Genomic DNA, 14283 nt, shown 5'->3' with positions numbered 1-14283 from the left:
GACTTAATACAGCGCATCAGAATCACCTGCAAGGCTTTTTGAGACAGACTGCTGGGCTCCATTCCCAGAATGACTGATTTGGTAGGTCGGGGGCAGGGTTTGAGAATATGCATTCCCAAGAAAGTCCTGGGTGATACCGATGCTGGTTCTGAGACCATACTTTGAGAACCACTTTTCTAATGGTTCACAAAACTCGACTCTCTGTTGTCCCACCCTATTTTAGGTGAAAAGAAATGAGGAATTAACAGTTTTAAAAACATCTGTAGGAATGTGCCTGAAGAGGTGGACAGAACAGTTAAGTTTAGTTTAGGGCATTAAAATACCTAGGCTCGAAGGATTTGTTATAAAACTATCTCTGCAATAAGGTCACAAACCAGAAATGTTCTCTTCTCTAATGGCCTTTAAAACTTTTAACTTCTACATAATAAAAATCTTAAAATGATGCATTTTTCAGATGTTAACAAACGATTTTGCTTGGTTACTCTCTCCCTCCCCTGCTCCCATTTTCTGTGACTTACCAGGTACTTTTTGTGCTGCTTTGACACTAAGGCTTCCATTAAGATTTGATAGAGATGCCAACAGGCATGGTTTATTAGGATGAGGGACAGTTTCCATGGAGAACACAATCTGAGTAGTATGGACAGAAATTTTTTGAAAGCAGGAAATGGCTCTCCACATGTTTTCTTGAAATGAAAACTTCTGTACTCCATCGCCATGTACTTTAGGTTTAGACAACTTTCCACGGTAACATTTGGAGACTGGAAGCTCATCCTTATTCAGTGTGGTATCTGAAAGAGCTGAGGTCTCTTTGCTATGTGCAAAGCCATGTGCACTTTTTATCTTCTTTAAAAAATGGTTCATCTGATCCAGTTTGGTAAAACTCAGGTTTGCTTTCAAAGGCTTTGATATATCCAAGTTGACATCCGCTATAGAAGTGAAAAAGACAAGAAAATAACTGAAGTTCTCTTATTTAATACCCATTAGGATGCCAGAATGTTATATTTCTTTTACTCGTCAACTAATTTTTTCTTTCCATGTAGTTAGCTAAAGGAATGTTCTCTTTTGGTCACTTATGCCTATATTCTTGTGATTGTTCCTGCTACAGCCAGTGCTGCATATGTATGATAGCAAGACCATCCGTTCCATTTCTTCCCACACTCCCAAGGCAAGCTGACGCAGGCTTTCCCTTTCATGACTTACCCAAAACTGGCATTCTTTTTCCCAAAGAAAAAGGACTTTCCTTTCTTCCCAGAACAATGTTTGACACAAACACTGATAGTAATCAACACTGATCCAACTGAATAAAGCAACCTCCCTTACCATTCCCTAATCAAGTTTATGCAGAAAATGTTTCTCCTTTGTCACCTGCTGCAAACCAGAAGAGTCCCTGCACCTTTCCCTACATTTGACATTCAAAAGTTGTAATCTCTAACCCAAGTTTACTTAGATCTGGATTTCTTAAAATCTATAGTGCATTTCACATATAACGTATAGCAGACACTGTCCTTGTCACTTGGTTGCCTGACATTAAAACAAACTGGCCTTATTATTTATTTTCTTATTCACCTTGTATCACTTTTTCTCCCTGATTTAAGACATAAGACTGTGTCATGAAGGCACAGCATGTCATACATCTTGCCTGACACAGTGTGTCTTGGTATGTTCAATCAATGCTGGAGCTTAACTGAAAACTACAATTGTTTGTTTCATCTATCCCCAGCTCCAGAAAACCACTAATCTTAATTTCTGTCTCTACAAATTTGCCATATAAACAGAACCATACAATATGTGCTCTTTTGTGCCTGGTTTTCTTCCCATAACATATTTTTGAGGTTCATCCATTCTAAGACAAGGGTCAGTACTTCATTCCTTTTTGTGGCTGAATAATACTCCAACATATGGATACATTTTATTTGTCTGTTATCAGTTAATGGATATTTGGGGGTTTCTACTTTGGAGCCATTATGAATAATGCTATGAATATATCTATGTGCAAATTTTTTGTGAGGACATGTTTTCAGTTTTTTAAAATATTATGTAGGAGTAGGATTGCTGGGTCCTATTTGATTGGAGTCATTCTAGTTGGTGAAAAGTAGCATGTCCATGAGGTTTTGATTTGCATTTCCCTAATGACAAATATGTATTCAAATTCTTTAGTCATTTAAAAATTGGATTATTTGTCTTTTTATTATTGATGGGGTTCTTTATATATTCTGGATATACGTCCCTATCAGAGGCATGATTTACAAATATTTTCTTCCATTCTGTGTATTGTCCTTTCACTTTATTTTGACTATCTTTGGCACTTTTATTTTTCAGGTTTTTTTTTCCAGCACAGAATATTTTAATTTTTGTGAACTCCAGTGTCCTTATTATTTTCTTTGTGTTGCTTAACCCAAGGTCACAAACATTTACATTTACATATTTTTAAAGAGGTTTACAGTTTTACCTCTTTCATTGGCCCACGATCCTTCTTGGATTAATCTTTGTATATTGTATGAGATGGGGGTCTAACTTCACTCTTTTGCATGTGAATATCCAGTCATAGCAGCAATATTTGCTGAAAGGCATTATTTCTCACTTGAAGAATTTGGGGTTCGGGGAAAAAGCTGATGCGAATATTGCAGGGAAGCTGTATGGTTCAAATTATCTATGCATTTACCTACTGTGTTTACATATTCCTTTATATGGACTTCCAAATTTGGTGTCCCCATAGAAAATTGTCCACCTCTACCACATTGAAAAACATAGAATAATGTAAGCAGATGATAGCAACAACAAAAAGCAAAAATTAAGCCAAAATACAAAGAAGATTCAGCTGTTATGGGTCTGAAACACTGTGCTTTTTCTGAATTTATAACATGAAAACTTAAAACTTAGGTGCCAGAAGTGCTCATCTTGTAGCCAAAGAAACAACTTAGTAACTTGAAGTTGCCCAAATAATATCCACCTAAATCAAAAGATTTCCCTGACTTCAGACATGCATAGCATCCACAGGACGGTATACATGGGAGTTGCTAACAATTAGTTCAGTATGGACCCTCAACTTTCCACTTGCCCAATTTGTCTTCCTAGACTCAGCCCTTGAGTCATTTCCAGGACATCTTTCTTGGTCCCTGTTGCTGAGTGAGGTGCCTCTCATTGCATTCAGAATATCCTGTGCATTTTTTCTATCACTGGACACTTATTTCTATTATTGTTATAGCTATCTGCCTAAGTGTTTGTCAGAGTTCAGTGAAATGTGAGTTCCTGAATAGTAGACTGTGCTACATCTTAATATTCTGAGTACCTAAAATACTATTTGTTCTATTGTAATTAAATGAATGTTTAATAATGCAATGAAGGAACAAACAAACAAATATAAAAGGGTGTTTCCCCTTTCTAGTGAACTTCCAAGGGCTCATCAAATCAATTTATCCATTAACTACCCTTAGACATGCTATTTTCCCTGTCTCAGCTAATGGTTCTAAAATCGATCACGTATTGCGATACCGCCTGTTTCACTCTTCCTGCTAAGGATTGCTTTAGCTATTCTGGGTTTCTTATTCTTCCAGATGAATTTCATAATTGCTTGCTCTATTTCTGTAAGGTACGCCATTGGGATTTTAACTGGAATTGCATTGAATCTGTATAGCACTTTTGGGTGTATGGCCATTTTGACAATATTCATTCTGCCTATCCAAGAACATGGGAGATCTTTCCATCTTCTAAGGTTTTCTTTAATTTCTTTCTTTAGTGTTCTGTAGTTCTCATTGTAGAGGTCTTTCACCTCTTTTGTGAGATTGATTCCCAAGTATTTTATTTTTTTCGAGGCTATTGTGAATGGGGTAGTGTTCCTGATTGTTCTTTCCAAAGATTCATCACTTATGTATAAAAATGCATTAGATTTATGTGCACTGATCTTACATCCCGCTACTTTACTGAATTCACTTATGAGTTCTAAAAGTTTTCTGGTGGAATTTCCTGGTTCCTCTAAGTATATAATCATATCATCAGCAAATAGGGATAGTTTGAGTTCTTCTTTTCCTATACTACAAAGCAATAGTAACAAAAACAGCATGGTATTGGTACCAAAATAGAAAGCTAGATCAATGGGACAGAATAGAGGACACAGACACAAACCCAAATAAATACAATTTTCTCATACTAGACAAAGGGGCCAAAAATATGCAATGGAGAAAAGATAGCCTCTTCAACAAATGGTGCTGGGAGAATTGGAAATCCATATGCAACAGAATGAAACTAAACCCGTATCTCTCACCATGCACAAAACTCAACTCAAAATGGATCAAGGACCTCAGAATCAGACCAGACACCCTGCATCTAATAGAAGAAAAAGTAGGTCCAGATCTTCAACATGTCGGCTTAGGACCAGACTTCCTCAACAGGACTCCCATAGCACAAGAAATAAAAGCAAGAATCAACAACTGGGATAGATTCAAACTAAAAAGCTTTCTCTCAGCAAAGGAAACTATCAGCAATACGAAGAAAGAGCCTACAGAGTGTGAGAAAATCTTTGGCAATCATACTTCAGATAGAGCACTAATCTCCAGAATCTATAAAGAACTCAAAAAACTCTACACCAAGAATGCAAATAATCCAATCGACAAATGGGCTAAGGAAATGAATAGACACTTCACAGAAGAAGATCTACAAGCAATCAACAATCATATGGAAAAATGTTCAACATATCTAGTAATAAGAGAAATGCAAATCAAAACCACCCTAAGATTCCATCTCACCCCAATTAGGATGGCGATTATCAAGAATACAAGCAACAACAGGTGTTGGCGAGGATGTGGGGAGAAAGGTACACTCATACATTGCTGGTGGGGCTGCAAATTAGTGCAGCCACTCTGGAAAGCAGTGTGGAGATTCCTTAGAAAACTTGGAATGGAACCACCATTTGACCCAGCTATCCCACTCCTTGGCCTATACCCAAAGGACTTAAAATCAGCATACTACAGAGATACAGCCACATCAATGCTCATAGCTGCTCAATTCACCATAGCCAGATTGTGGAACCAACCTAGATGCCCTTCAATTGATGAATGGATAAAGAAACTGTGGTATATATATATATATATATATATATATACACACACACACAATGGAATATTATTCAGCCATAAAGAATGATAAAATTATGGCATTTGCAGGCAAATGGATGAAATTGGAGAATATCATGCTAAGTGAGATAAGTCAATCTCAAAAAACCAAATGATGAATGATCTCGCTGATAAGTGGATGATGACACATAATGGGGGGAGGGAGGGGTTAGCGTTAGGGTTAGAGTTAGGGTTAGGGAGGGGGGCAAGAATGGAGGAAGGAAGGTCTGTATAGAGGGAAAAGAGGGGTGGGAGGGGTGGGGGGAAGGGAAAAAATAACAGAATGAATCAAACAATAATACCGTATGTAAATTTATGATTACACAAATGGTATGCCTTTACGCCATGTACAGAGAAACAACATGTATCCCATTTGTTTACAATAAAAAAAAAGAAAGCAAAACAACAACAACAACAACAAAAAATAAATAAATAAAATAAAATAAAATCGATCGCGTGACCCAAGTCAGAAATCTGGCTTTTTGACTCTTCATTTCACTCCCTCTTTCCCTGGTCCCAGTCCAATCACTGAATAACTTCTGTCAATTTTATTTCCCAATCACTGCTTGAATCTAATCTCCTCTCTTCAGCATTCCAGCCACTCCTATTTTTCTCCTCCAGGCCTCTCATTGTTCAGTTATTATAAAGTCTCCTAAATGGTTTCTCTGTCTAATCCATTTCCTTTAGTCCAGTCTCCACTGAGTCTTTTCCAAATAATTTATTTTCAATGTGATCCTGATTGGTTCACTCCGATTTAAAACTCTTCACTGGTTCCTCCTCATCAAGAAAATAAAAGACCAACTTCCTTAGGAAAAGAGAAAAGGTCTTGTCTTTACTGGCAGTTATTACTTGACTCCACCTTTAAAAAGTTCCAGAAGTATTGGAGTTTGTAAAACCTACTTCCCCCAACCCAAACTATGTCATATCACTAGGTCTTTGCTCATATATTTAATGCACCCTTTCTTTGCCTAACTATTAATCTTCAGAATACTCCTCCACATTTTCTCCAAGAAGTTAATCCACAAGGTTAGGTTAAGTGCCCCGCCTCAGAGCACTAGAGCACCTGCACAAGTATCTTTATGGGAGATGATCTGTTCCACCAGTTAAGAAGACCTTAAATGCACATTTTCCCCTTACTAATTAACTTCAAACTTGCCTCAAATCACTTTGTACTGAAGCACTCCAGAACATTCTAATATCATTCTAGATAGGCAGAATTCTAATCAGTTGCTCTTTCCCAAGATTTTTATCTTGATTATTAAATCAAACACTAATCTATGTGCTGCTGTGCAATGAAGGGATGTTATGATTGTGACTAAGGTCCCAGGTCAGATAATGGGGATTATCTGATGGACCTGATCTAATTATGTGAACCCTTTAAAAGGCACATGAAGGAGGCAAAAGAGGAAGTCAGAGAGATGTGAAGCATGAGTAGGGAATCATGAAATGTTATTGTTGCTATGAAGATGTCACGTGAGAAGGAATGGGTACGCTAAGAACAATTCTTGTACAATGGCAAACAAGGAATTGGGAACTTCAGTCCTACAATCATAAGGAACAGGATTATGCAATGAACCAGAATGAATTTTGAAACAGATTCTGTCCAGGAGCCTTCAGATTAATGCCTAGCCCAAATGACATACTGATTTTGGCATTGTGAGAGAACCTGAGTATAGAATCCAGCTGAACCCACTCTGGTTTCTAATAAAGATGGAAACCCGTGCCTCCACTGGAGAGAATATAGCCAAAAATTCTACACGGAACAACTCTTTGAGAAAAAGTAAAGGGTAACAAGTAGGCTGGGGAAGAAGAAAAGAATTTCAAATATCACCAAAATGGTATTTTTCATTTATACTCCCATCACTCCTAGCCTGGATCAATGGTGGCTCAAAATTCAGAGGTGGGCACTATGTGCATATAGAGTAACTATGAGGGGAAAACATCTACTTTTGACTTCAAAGATTGTGCAGAGAACTCTTAATGCGTAGAGGAACTATGGAAATTCTCCATTTTTTCTTCTTTCTTTTCCTTATTCTCTTCCAGGCCCCTGAATAGAAGAGAATTTTTTTGTATTCGTTTTATGAGGTCATCATTACTAATAGCAAATCTAAGATAATTTAAGAAAACTATACACACATATCCCTCAAAATCAGAGACATAAAAATCCTTAACATATTCAGGAAATCAAATCCAGCAAGATATAAAAGCCGCAATATATCACAGCCAAGCAAGATTTATCTTGGGACTGTAAGATTGGTTGAACCAGTGTAATGATATTAACAGCTTTGGGGGGGAGAGGAGATATCTCTTGATGTAGAAAAGTTACTTAAAAAAATCCAATATCCACTCATTGTCAGAACTCCTGGCAAACTATCAATATAGGGGCACTTTTTTCACCTAAAAGAGGTCATATATGATGAACCTACAACTAATATCATAAATGTGAGAAACTGAATGCTTTCCCCTAAGATCAAAAAGAAGGCAAGGAGTTCCATTCCCAGTGATCATATTCAATATAATACTGAAAATCACAGCCAGTGAAATAAGGCAAGAAAAAGAAATGAAAAGCATACAGATAGGAAAGGATGAAATAAAACAATGCTTATTTGCAGATGACATCATTTTATATGTAAAAAATCAACAGGAATCTACAGAAAATTTTGGAATAAGCTAATGAGGAACTCTGATAAGGTTTTACAGTATAAGGTCAGCATGCAAACACCAACTGAGTTTCTATATACTAACAATGTGTAGATGGAATAAAAAGCTTAAAATATAGCATTTACAATAGCTCCAAATAAAAGGAATATTTAAGTATAAATGTGATAAAACACATAAAGAATCTATAGATCAGTCAAATACAATGGTACAACCTATTATCCCAGCAACTTGGGAGGCTGAGATAGGAAAATCTCAAGTTCAAGGCCAGCTTCAGCAATAGCAAGGCACTGAGCAACTCAGTGAGACCCTGTCTCAAAATAAAGAATACAAAGGGTTGGGGATGTGGCTACCAGTTAAGCATTCCTATGTTAAATCCCCAAAAATCTGTATACTGAAAACTACAATTGACAAAAAACAATTAGAGGCTGGGATACCTCAACAATAGAAAGCATACTTAGCATAAACAAAGTCCTGGGTCCAACTAAATACTAATAAATAAATAACAAAATTAACATAATAGACAGATGAATCATATACAGAACATGTTCATGTACTGGAAAATTCAACATAATAAGGATACCAGCACTGGGAAAGGTGACATATGCCTGTTAGCCAAGCAACTCAGGAAAAATGTTTATTAAGCATTAGGTTTTATTTCATGAATTTGAACAGTGAATTTTAATGTTAACCTTCTGTGGTACTGGTTTTTGAATGACCCTTTCTCAGATCAGTTAAGTAATAGAAAGGTTGCTTCTTTAAGCACTTTAGTCACTTGATTTACCTTTTCTGTGGGGTCATGTCAAAACATATATCAAACCTTTTAATCTTGGATGATCTTAAATTGGGATTATAAATAAAATTTCTCAACCACCGAGCAGTAACTGATGAAAGTTTTTATAAAGTCAAAAATCTATATATATAGCTATATGTGGTCTAAGATGTTACCTTTTAATAAGAAACAAAATTGTTACTTAAAACATTTAGATGATTAAACTTTTCAAGTCTTTTATATATGCTCAGGCATAGTGCAACATCCATATAAGGCCTCCAGTGGCCCAGAGTACATCAGCCCTACCCCACTAGAGTGAGAGGGCTGAGCCAGTCCTGTTTGGGCATGTTGGACAGGACGATAGGCCAAGTGTGGGAAAAGCAGAGCTGAAAAGAGGCTACACTATTATAATGGAGCTTCCTTTCCAAAGTGCCCACTGAAATACAGGAACCCCACACAAGAATAAGAAGCACCATGAATGAAACAACACCCTTTGTTGGTATAAAAAATACACTAACATATATCCTTCAACTGAAATCATGAAGTCAATGTCACACTTGGTAGTTCACCAAATTTATATTGATAATTGTAGTATCCTAGTGTAATACATTTTCACCTCCTAGCCAGGTACCTAGCTAGGTACACAATGAATTATTGCCCTCATTGTGAATACTTTCAGTCTCAAAATGACAGGAAGATTATTTTTAGAAATGGCTAACTTATGCAACAAAAATTTGGCATTTTTAAACATAAAAATAAAAATCAAGCAGACCACTTTTCTGGTCTTCCTTTATACTTCAAAAAATTAATGAAATAGTGGATGATGACACATAATGGGGGGCAGGGGGCAAGAATGAAGGAAAGAGGGACTGTATAGAGGGAAAAAGGGGTGGGAGGGGTGGGGGGAAGGGAAAAAATAACAGAATGAATCAAACATTACCCTGTGTAGATGTATGATTACACAAATGGTATGACTTTACTCCATGTACAGAGAATCAACATGTATCCCATTTGTTTACAATAAAAATAAATTTAAAAAAATAGTTAAAAAGTTTAAAAAAAAAAGTCAAGTGTCAAATGTTTTCTCTCAAATGTGGAAGCTAGAGCAAAATAAATAAAACCAAAGAGGTGGGGGAATACCACAAAACTAGAAGCGGGAGGTCAGTGGAGTAGAAAGAGGAGTTTGAGGAGGGGGAAGGAGGGACAGGAAAAGGGAGGAAGTGCAGAATGAAATAGACCAAATTATACTATGTATACATATGAATATACCACAGTGACTTCTACCTTCATGTGTATCAGTAAAGCACCACTTAAAAATTAAGAAGAAGGAAGAAGGGAAAAGGGGAAAGAAGGAGGAGCAAAGAGGAAGCACTGGGGATGGAATGAATCCCACTATTATGTATAACTATAATGCAGTAATAAAAACATTTTTAAAAATTGATGAAACATAGTAACCTCATCATTAAGATAAAAACATTAAAGAAACAAACCAAAAAGTTTTTTTCAACAGAGACACAGAGTTATGTAGAATAATATTTTTAAAGAACCGGGCATAGATTGTTAATGTGAGTTTCATTCCAATTTTACCAGATTCTTGAGTTTAAGAATTTCAATTTTTTTTCATAATCCTCATTGAACTTTAATAAATGGATTAGTTTCAAAGTTTTAGATTTTAGGAATATGCAGTAATAGACAATCTCCCAGCTGAGTCATCTACTTCTCTGCCAGCTCTAATTCCTCACCATTTCTGGAACATATTCTGTATCTTTAAATTACCAAGTAAACCATGTCTGTCAATTATTAGATTCTGATTACCCTTCAAAACTTTCTGAACAGCTATCAGGAAACAGAATGATGGAATGACTATGGAGTTAAAAGGTGATTAGACAAATACAAATAAATTACAGTTATTTTTTGCTCCCATCACCCAAGAAGGTGACTTAATAGTGAGAGGAAAAGAATCATATTGCAATAATGAAATCAGAGAGGGAATTCAAGCCCCAGACGTGATTCCCCTAAGTTTATGTTAATGCACACCTTGTGGGGGACCAAACATCAACTGGAAAAGTTTCCTGAAGACTGTTCCAGCTATTTTCTCATTTAAAAAGTTCCAACTTTACTTGACCCATTAGTCATCATATTACTTACATTTATGATGTATTATGAAATCTATTACCAAAAACCCAATGGGTTCAATATGGCTTGTTATACTCAAATCATAACATTTATGAAAGAAAACTCCTTTGTTAAAGTGTTTCTTCCTTTGGAATTTTATTTGCAAGAGACAATTTATTTATTTATTTTTAGACAAGTATGGCTTACTAGGAAAGCACTCAGTGCACATGTGGGGGGCTATGTACAGACACAACAGTGGTGGCACTTTTATTCCCCATCTCAGAGAGGTAAATACAAAACACAGAACAAATCTATAATCTAACTTGACTTGATAGTTTATAATAACTTTAATAAAAACATTTATATTACTAGGTCATAGTACATTTTTATAAACTTCTCAACTCAAATTCATATTTTTGTTACGGTATCCCAGTAAAGGTCTTCATGATGACAGTGGACGCTGGAGACTGAATATTCACCTGGAAAGCTGCCCAAGACAATGAGATCAATGTGTTTGTGTTGAAAGTGTGACATGTAAAGACCTCAGTGGCAGCAGACCTGAGTGCTTTAATTAAAAATGGTATATTAAATGGAAATGGCAGATGATGTCCTATGTCCTGTGAGGAGGCTCAGATACCTGAGTCAGATGGCAGTAGATCATGGTGCTTATCAATGGGATCTAGGTATCATCACTATTAGAAGTATTACTCAGGCACACATGTTCGTGAGCAAGAACTGACTTTCTGACTTCATTATTTCCCCAAAAAAACTACCATATAAAATTATGATTATAGAGTAATTGCACTGGTTTTCTAAAATGAATGTATTGAACTGGAGTTGGATGAGCTTCTCTCCTCTATTGAGCAAACCATACAATGCTAAATACATCCCATGCTCCAGTAATACTGGCAACTTTTCTGGTGCCTTTGTCTTTGTTCTGCTGTTCTCAATGGGGGCATATACTCATCTTTAGAGATAAGAGATATAACTTGTGGAAGGAGCCAAATGTTGAGATAAGTTTAATAAAAATTATATTAATAACCTGTCAATGAAAAAGGAGAGATTACAGAGAAATTGGGGTGAATGGAAATAAAAGAGAAAAGATTACCAAAGAAAATGCAACTTATACTAAAACTAATACCACAGAATTAAGGTAGACAGAGAAAAAGGGAGCAAAGATTCAGACTAAGGAGCCAATAAGATTAAAGACACAGAGATGGCAACTTCCAAAGGACACCACTGCAAGAGATGAGACTCATTATTAAACTCATTAAAAATGAGTTTAATACCAAACAAAATCAATTAATTGGCCATCATTGGGATATGCTAGAAAACTCACTTATGAAAATGGGTAAGAAAGTGAAAAATTAAGGATTTATCCTGCCTTTTCATATGAACAATAGTACTAAGTAGCCAAACTGTAGGTAAGGGAATGTTTTTCTTTAAAAAATTTGGCAGCTAATATATAAAAAAGGAATGCTAGAAATAGAATATTGCTGTTTATAGCTTCCAATGAATTCAGGCACTGAATATCACAAAAATAGAGACCTTCAGACATTAGGTACTTCCTGATAGAATAAAACAAAATCTCAAACAAAAAACAAACCTGAATCAGATTAAGCCAAATGTCAATTTAGATGTAGGAAATATGGAGGAGGAAAGGGGTACCAAGGCAGGGGCTGAGAAGTTTCTGACTAGATAGACTGAGGGAAGTGGGCAGTCAAGATTCATATGAATGTGGTCGGAGAGGCTAATCTAGTGAGGAAGGAGGAGATGCAATTATGAAGTAAAAGGAGACTCTGAAGTTGGGGTTACTGGTAATCATAATGAGGATGTAATCAGGGCATATGCCTACACCTGGGAGGTATTAAGCATAAGGGAGGACCACTTCAAAGGAAAAACCAAAAGGACTTGGGATAAAGAGAAAGACAACAGTACATCTCAGAAGACATGATTGGAATGACGCGCTGTCACAGTTTTAAAGAAGGGGGAACACTATACTAAGGAATGGAGAGAGGAGAGAAAAAAATGGTCTAATTTGATGTGATTAACACATTATTAACTAAACATATCTACTAGGTAGATGGAGAAACAGCCTTGGAGTTGAATCGTAAGTCAAAACTAAAGCTAGGCATTTGGAAGTTGTGAGCATAAAAGAGATGGCTGAAGCTCTTATACAGATAAGAATAGAAGGCTCAGGACTGTGTCCTTCAGAAGGCACAGGGTTAGTGAGTTAGGGGAAAAAGAGCTGAAGCAAGCAGAATTTGGGAGAAGCAAGATGTATTTCTTTTTTCTCTTTACCCTTAGCCTACTCCATGTTCCTAGCAAGATATTCCCCAATCACCCTCATTCTCTTCTGTAGAAGAAGAAATGCTGACAGAATTAGGCTCCACAAAGAAAGAAAGAAATCTAAAACACTGCCACTCCCCTGACTCCTTTATCTAATCTTGCCACACCTATGATCAATATCTGCAATTCCTAAGGTTCTACTACTTAGCCAAGTAGCAGAGAGGTATAGCATCCCACTGTCAGCAAGACCTGGAAAGAAGATTTAAGTCTCTTCATTTTATTGTGAGAGAAAGTAATGGCATACTGATTCTACGGTAGAAAATTTGATATTAAAATCAGGTTGTTTTCTGAGAAAATAAAGTTTTATTTACAAAATCATTTTATTTAAAATCATTTTTCTCATTTCTTCCAATATACAAGTTATAGTTGAAAAACTAAGGTCAAAATAATGATTTTTGTATTCTAAATTCTTGATCCATTCCCTATTTGATATCCTAACATCTAGTTTGCTGTTTAATTTGTATTCTAAATTCTTGATCCATTTATTTGACATCCTCCCATCCAGTTTGCTGTTTTGTTTTGATAAATCATGGGAGAATGAACTATGATAATATAATGCTCAAAACTGGAACCCATATAGTTCAGGAAATGTAAGCCAAGGTTCTTATGATTTTATTAACTACTTTCCATTTCTTAAATGTAGAACATAGCTGGATCATATGGCTATAAAACTGAATTAACCTAGAGGCAGGACTCCAGTTACTGAAGTACAGGCCTTAGTCCTAGTTCTGGAAAGAGAAAGGGGCAAAGGATTAAATATCAGGGTAACAGTAAGAGATATAGGTTAATTAAAATTAGCTTAAGATCTTTTCTTTCACTTTGAATCCTCTTGCCTTTAAAAAAATTCACATTATTCTTCATTTTCTTCTCCAGAAAATGTCAAGAGACTATTTAGCTCACCTTCTTCAGGTATGTTAATCACTCTGAATAAGTCGTATTTAAGATACATCTGAATTAATCCCCACTGAGTAATGAATTTAGTAATAACAAAACATAAAAGAAAGAGTTCACCAAGAGAAGTAAAAGCATTTAAAAATACAAGGTTAGGGGTAAATAACCTAAAGGTTCCACTTTATATTCAGATAAATCTATTTGAAAGATTTATTTGCATATTTAATAAGTCTTTTAAAATTAAAGAGGCTTGTGGAAATGAAATGGTTTTGGATGTTTAGAAATTTTTTTAAAGTAAAAATTAAAAACACTGTAACCTATAAACAATAAGTTAACCAATAAAATATAAGTAAAGAATATTCAAAATAGGATTACAGTCAGTTAAAGTCA

At 35.8% G+C, this 14283-nt stretch overlaps 1 protein-coding gene across 1 annotated transcript in view; it reads right to left on the bottom strand.

Moving 5' to 3' along the window:
* LOC306653220 (intermembrane lipid transfer protein VPS13B-like) overlaps positions 1–14283 on the bottom strand; it is a gene marked incomplete at its 5' end in the record, with an annotated part of 899457 nt that overhangs the window by 164810 nt on the left and 720364 nt on the right. Inside the window, 1 exon segment of the mRNA XM_079126163.1 lies at positions 519–926. Coding sequence (XP_078982289.1) covers positions 519–926 — 408 coding nt within the window.

The sequence above is a fragment of the Sciurus vulgaris genome (assembly GCF_902686455.1).
Source record: "Sciurus vulgaris genome assembly, chromosome: 1".
Taxonomy (NCBI): domain Eukaryota; kingdom Metazoa; phylum Chordata; class Mammalia; order Rodentia; family Sciuridae; genus Sciurus; species Sciurus vulgaris.
Note: the sequence above shows the minus strand (reverse complement) of the source record. Positions and strands in the feature narration are given on the sequence as shown.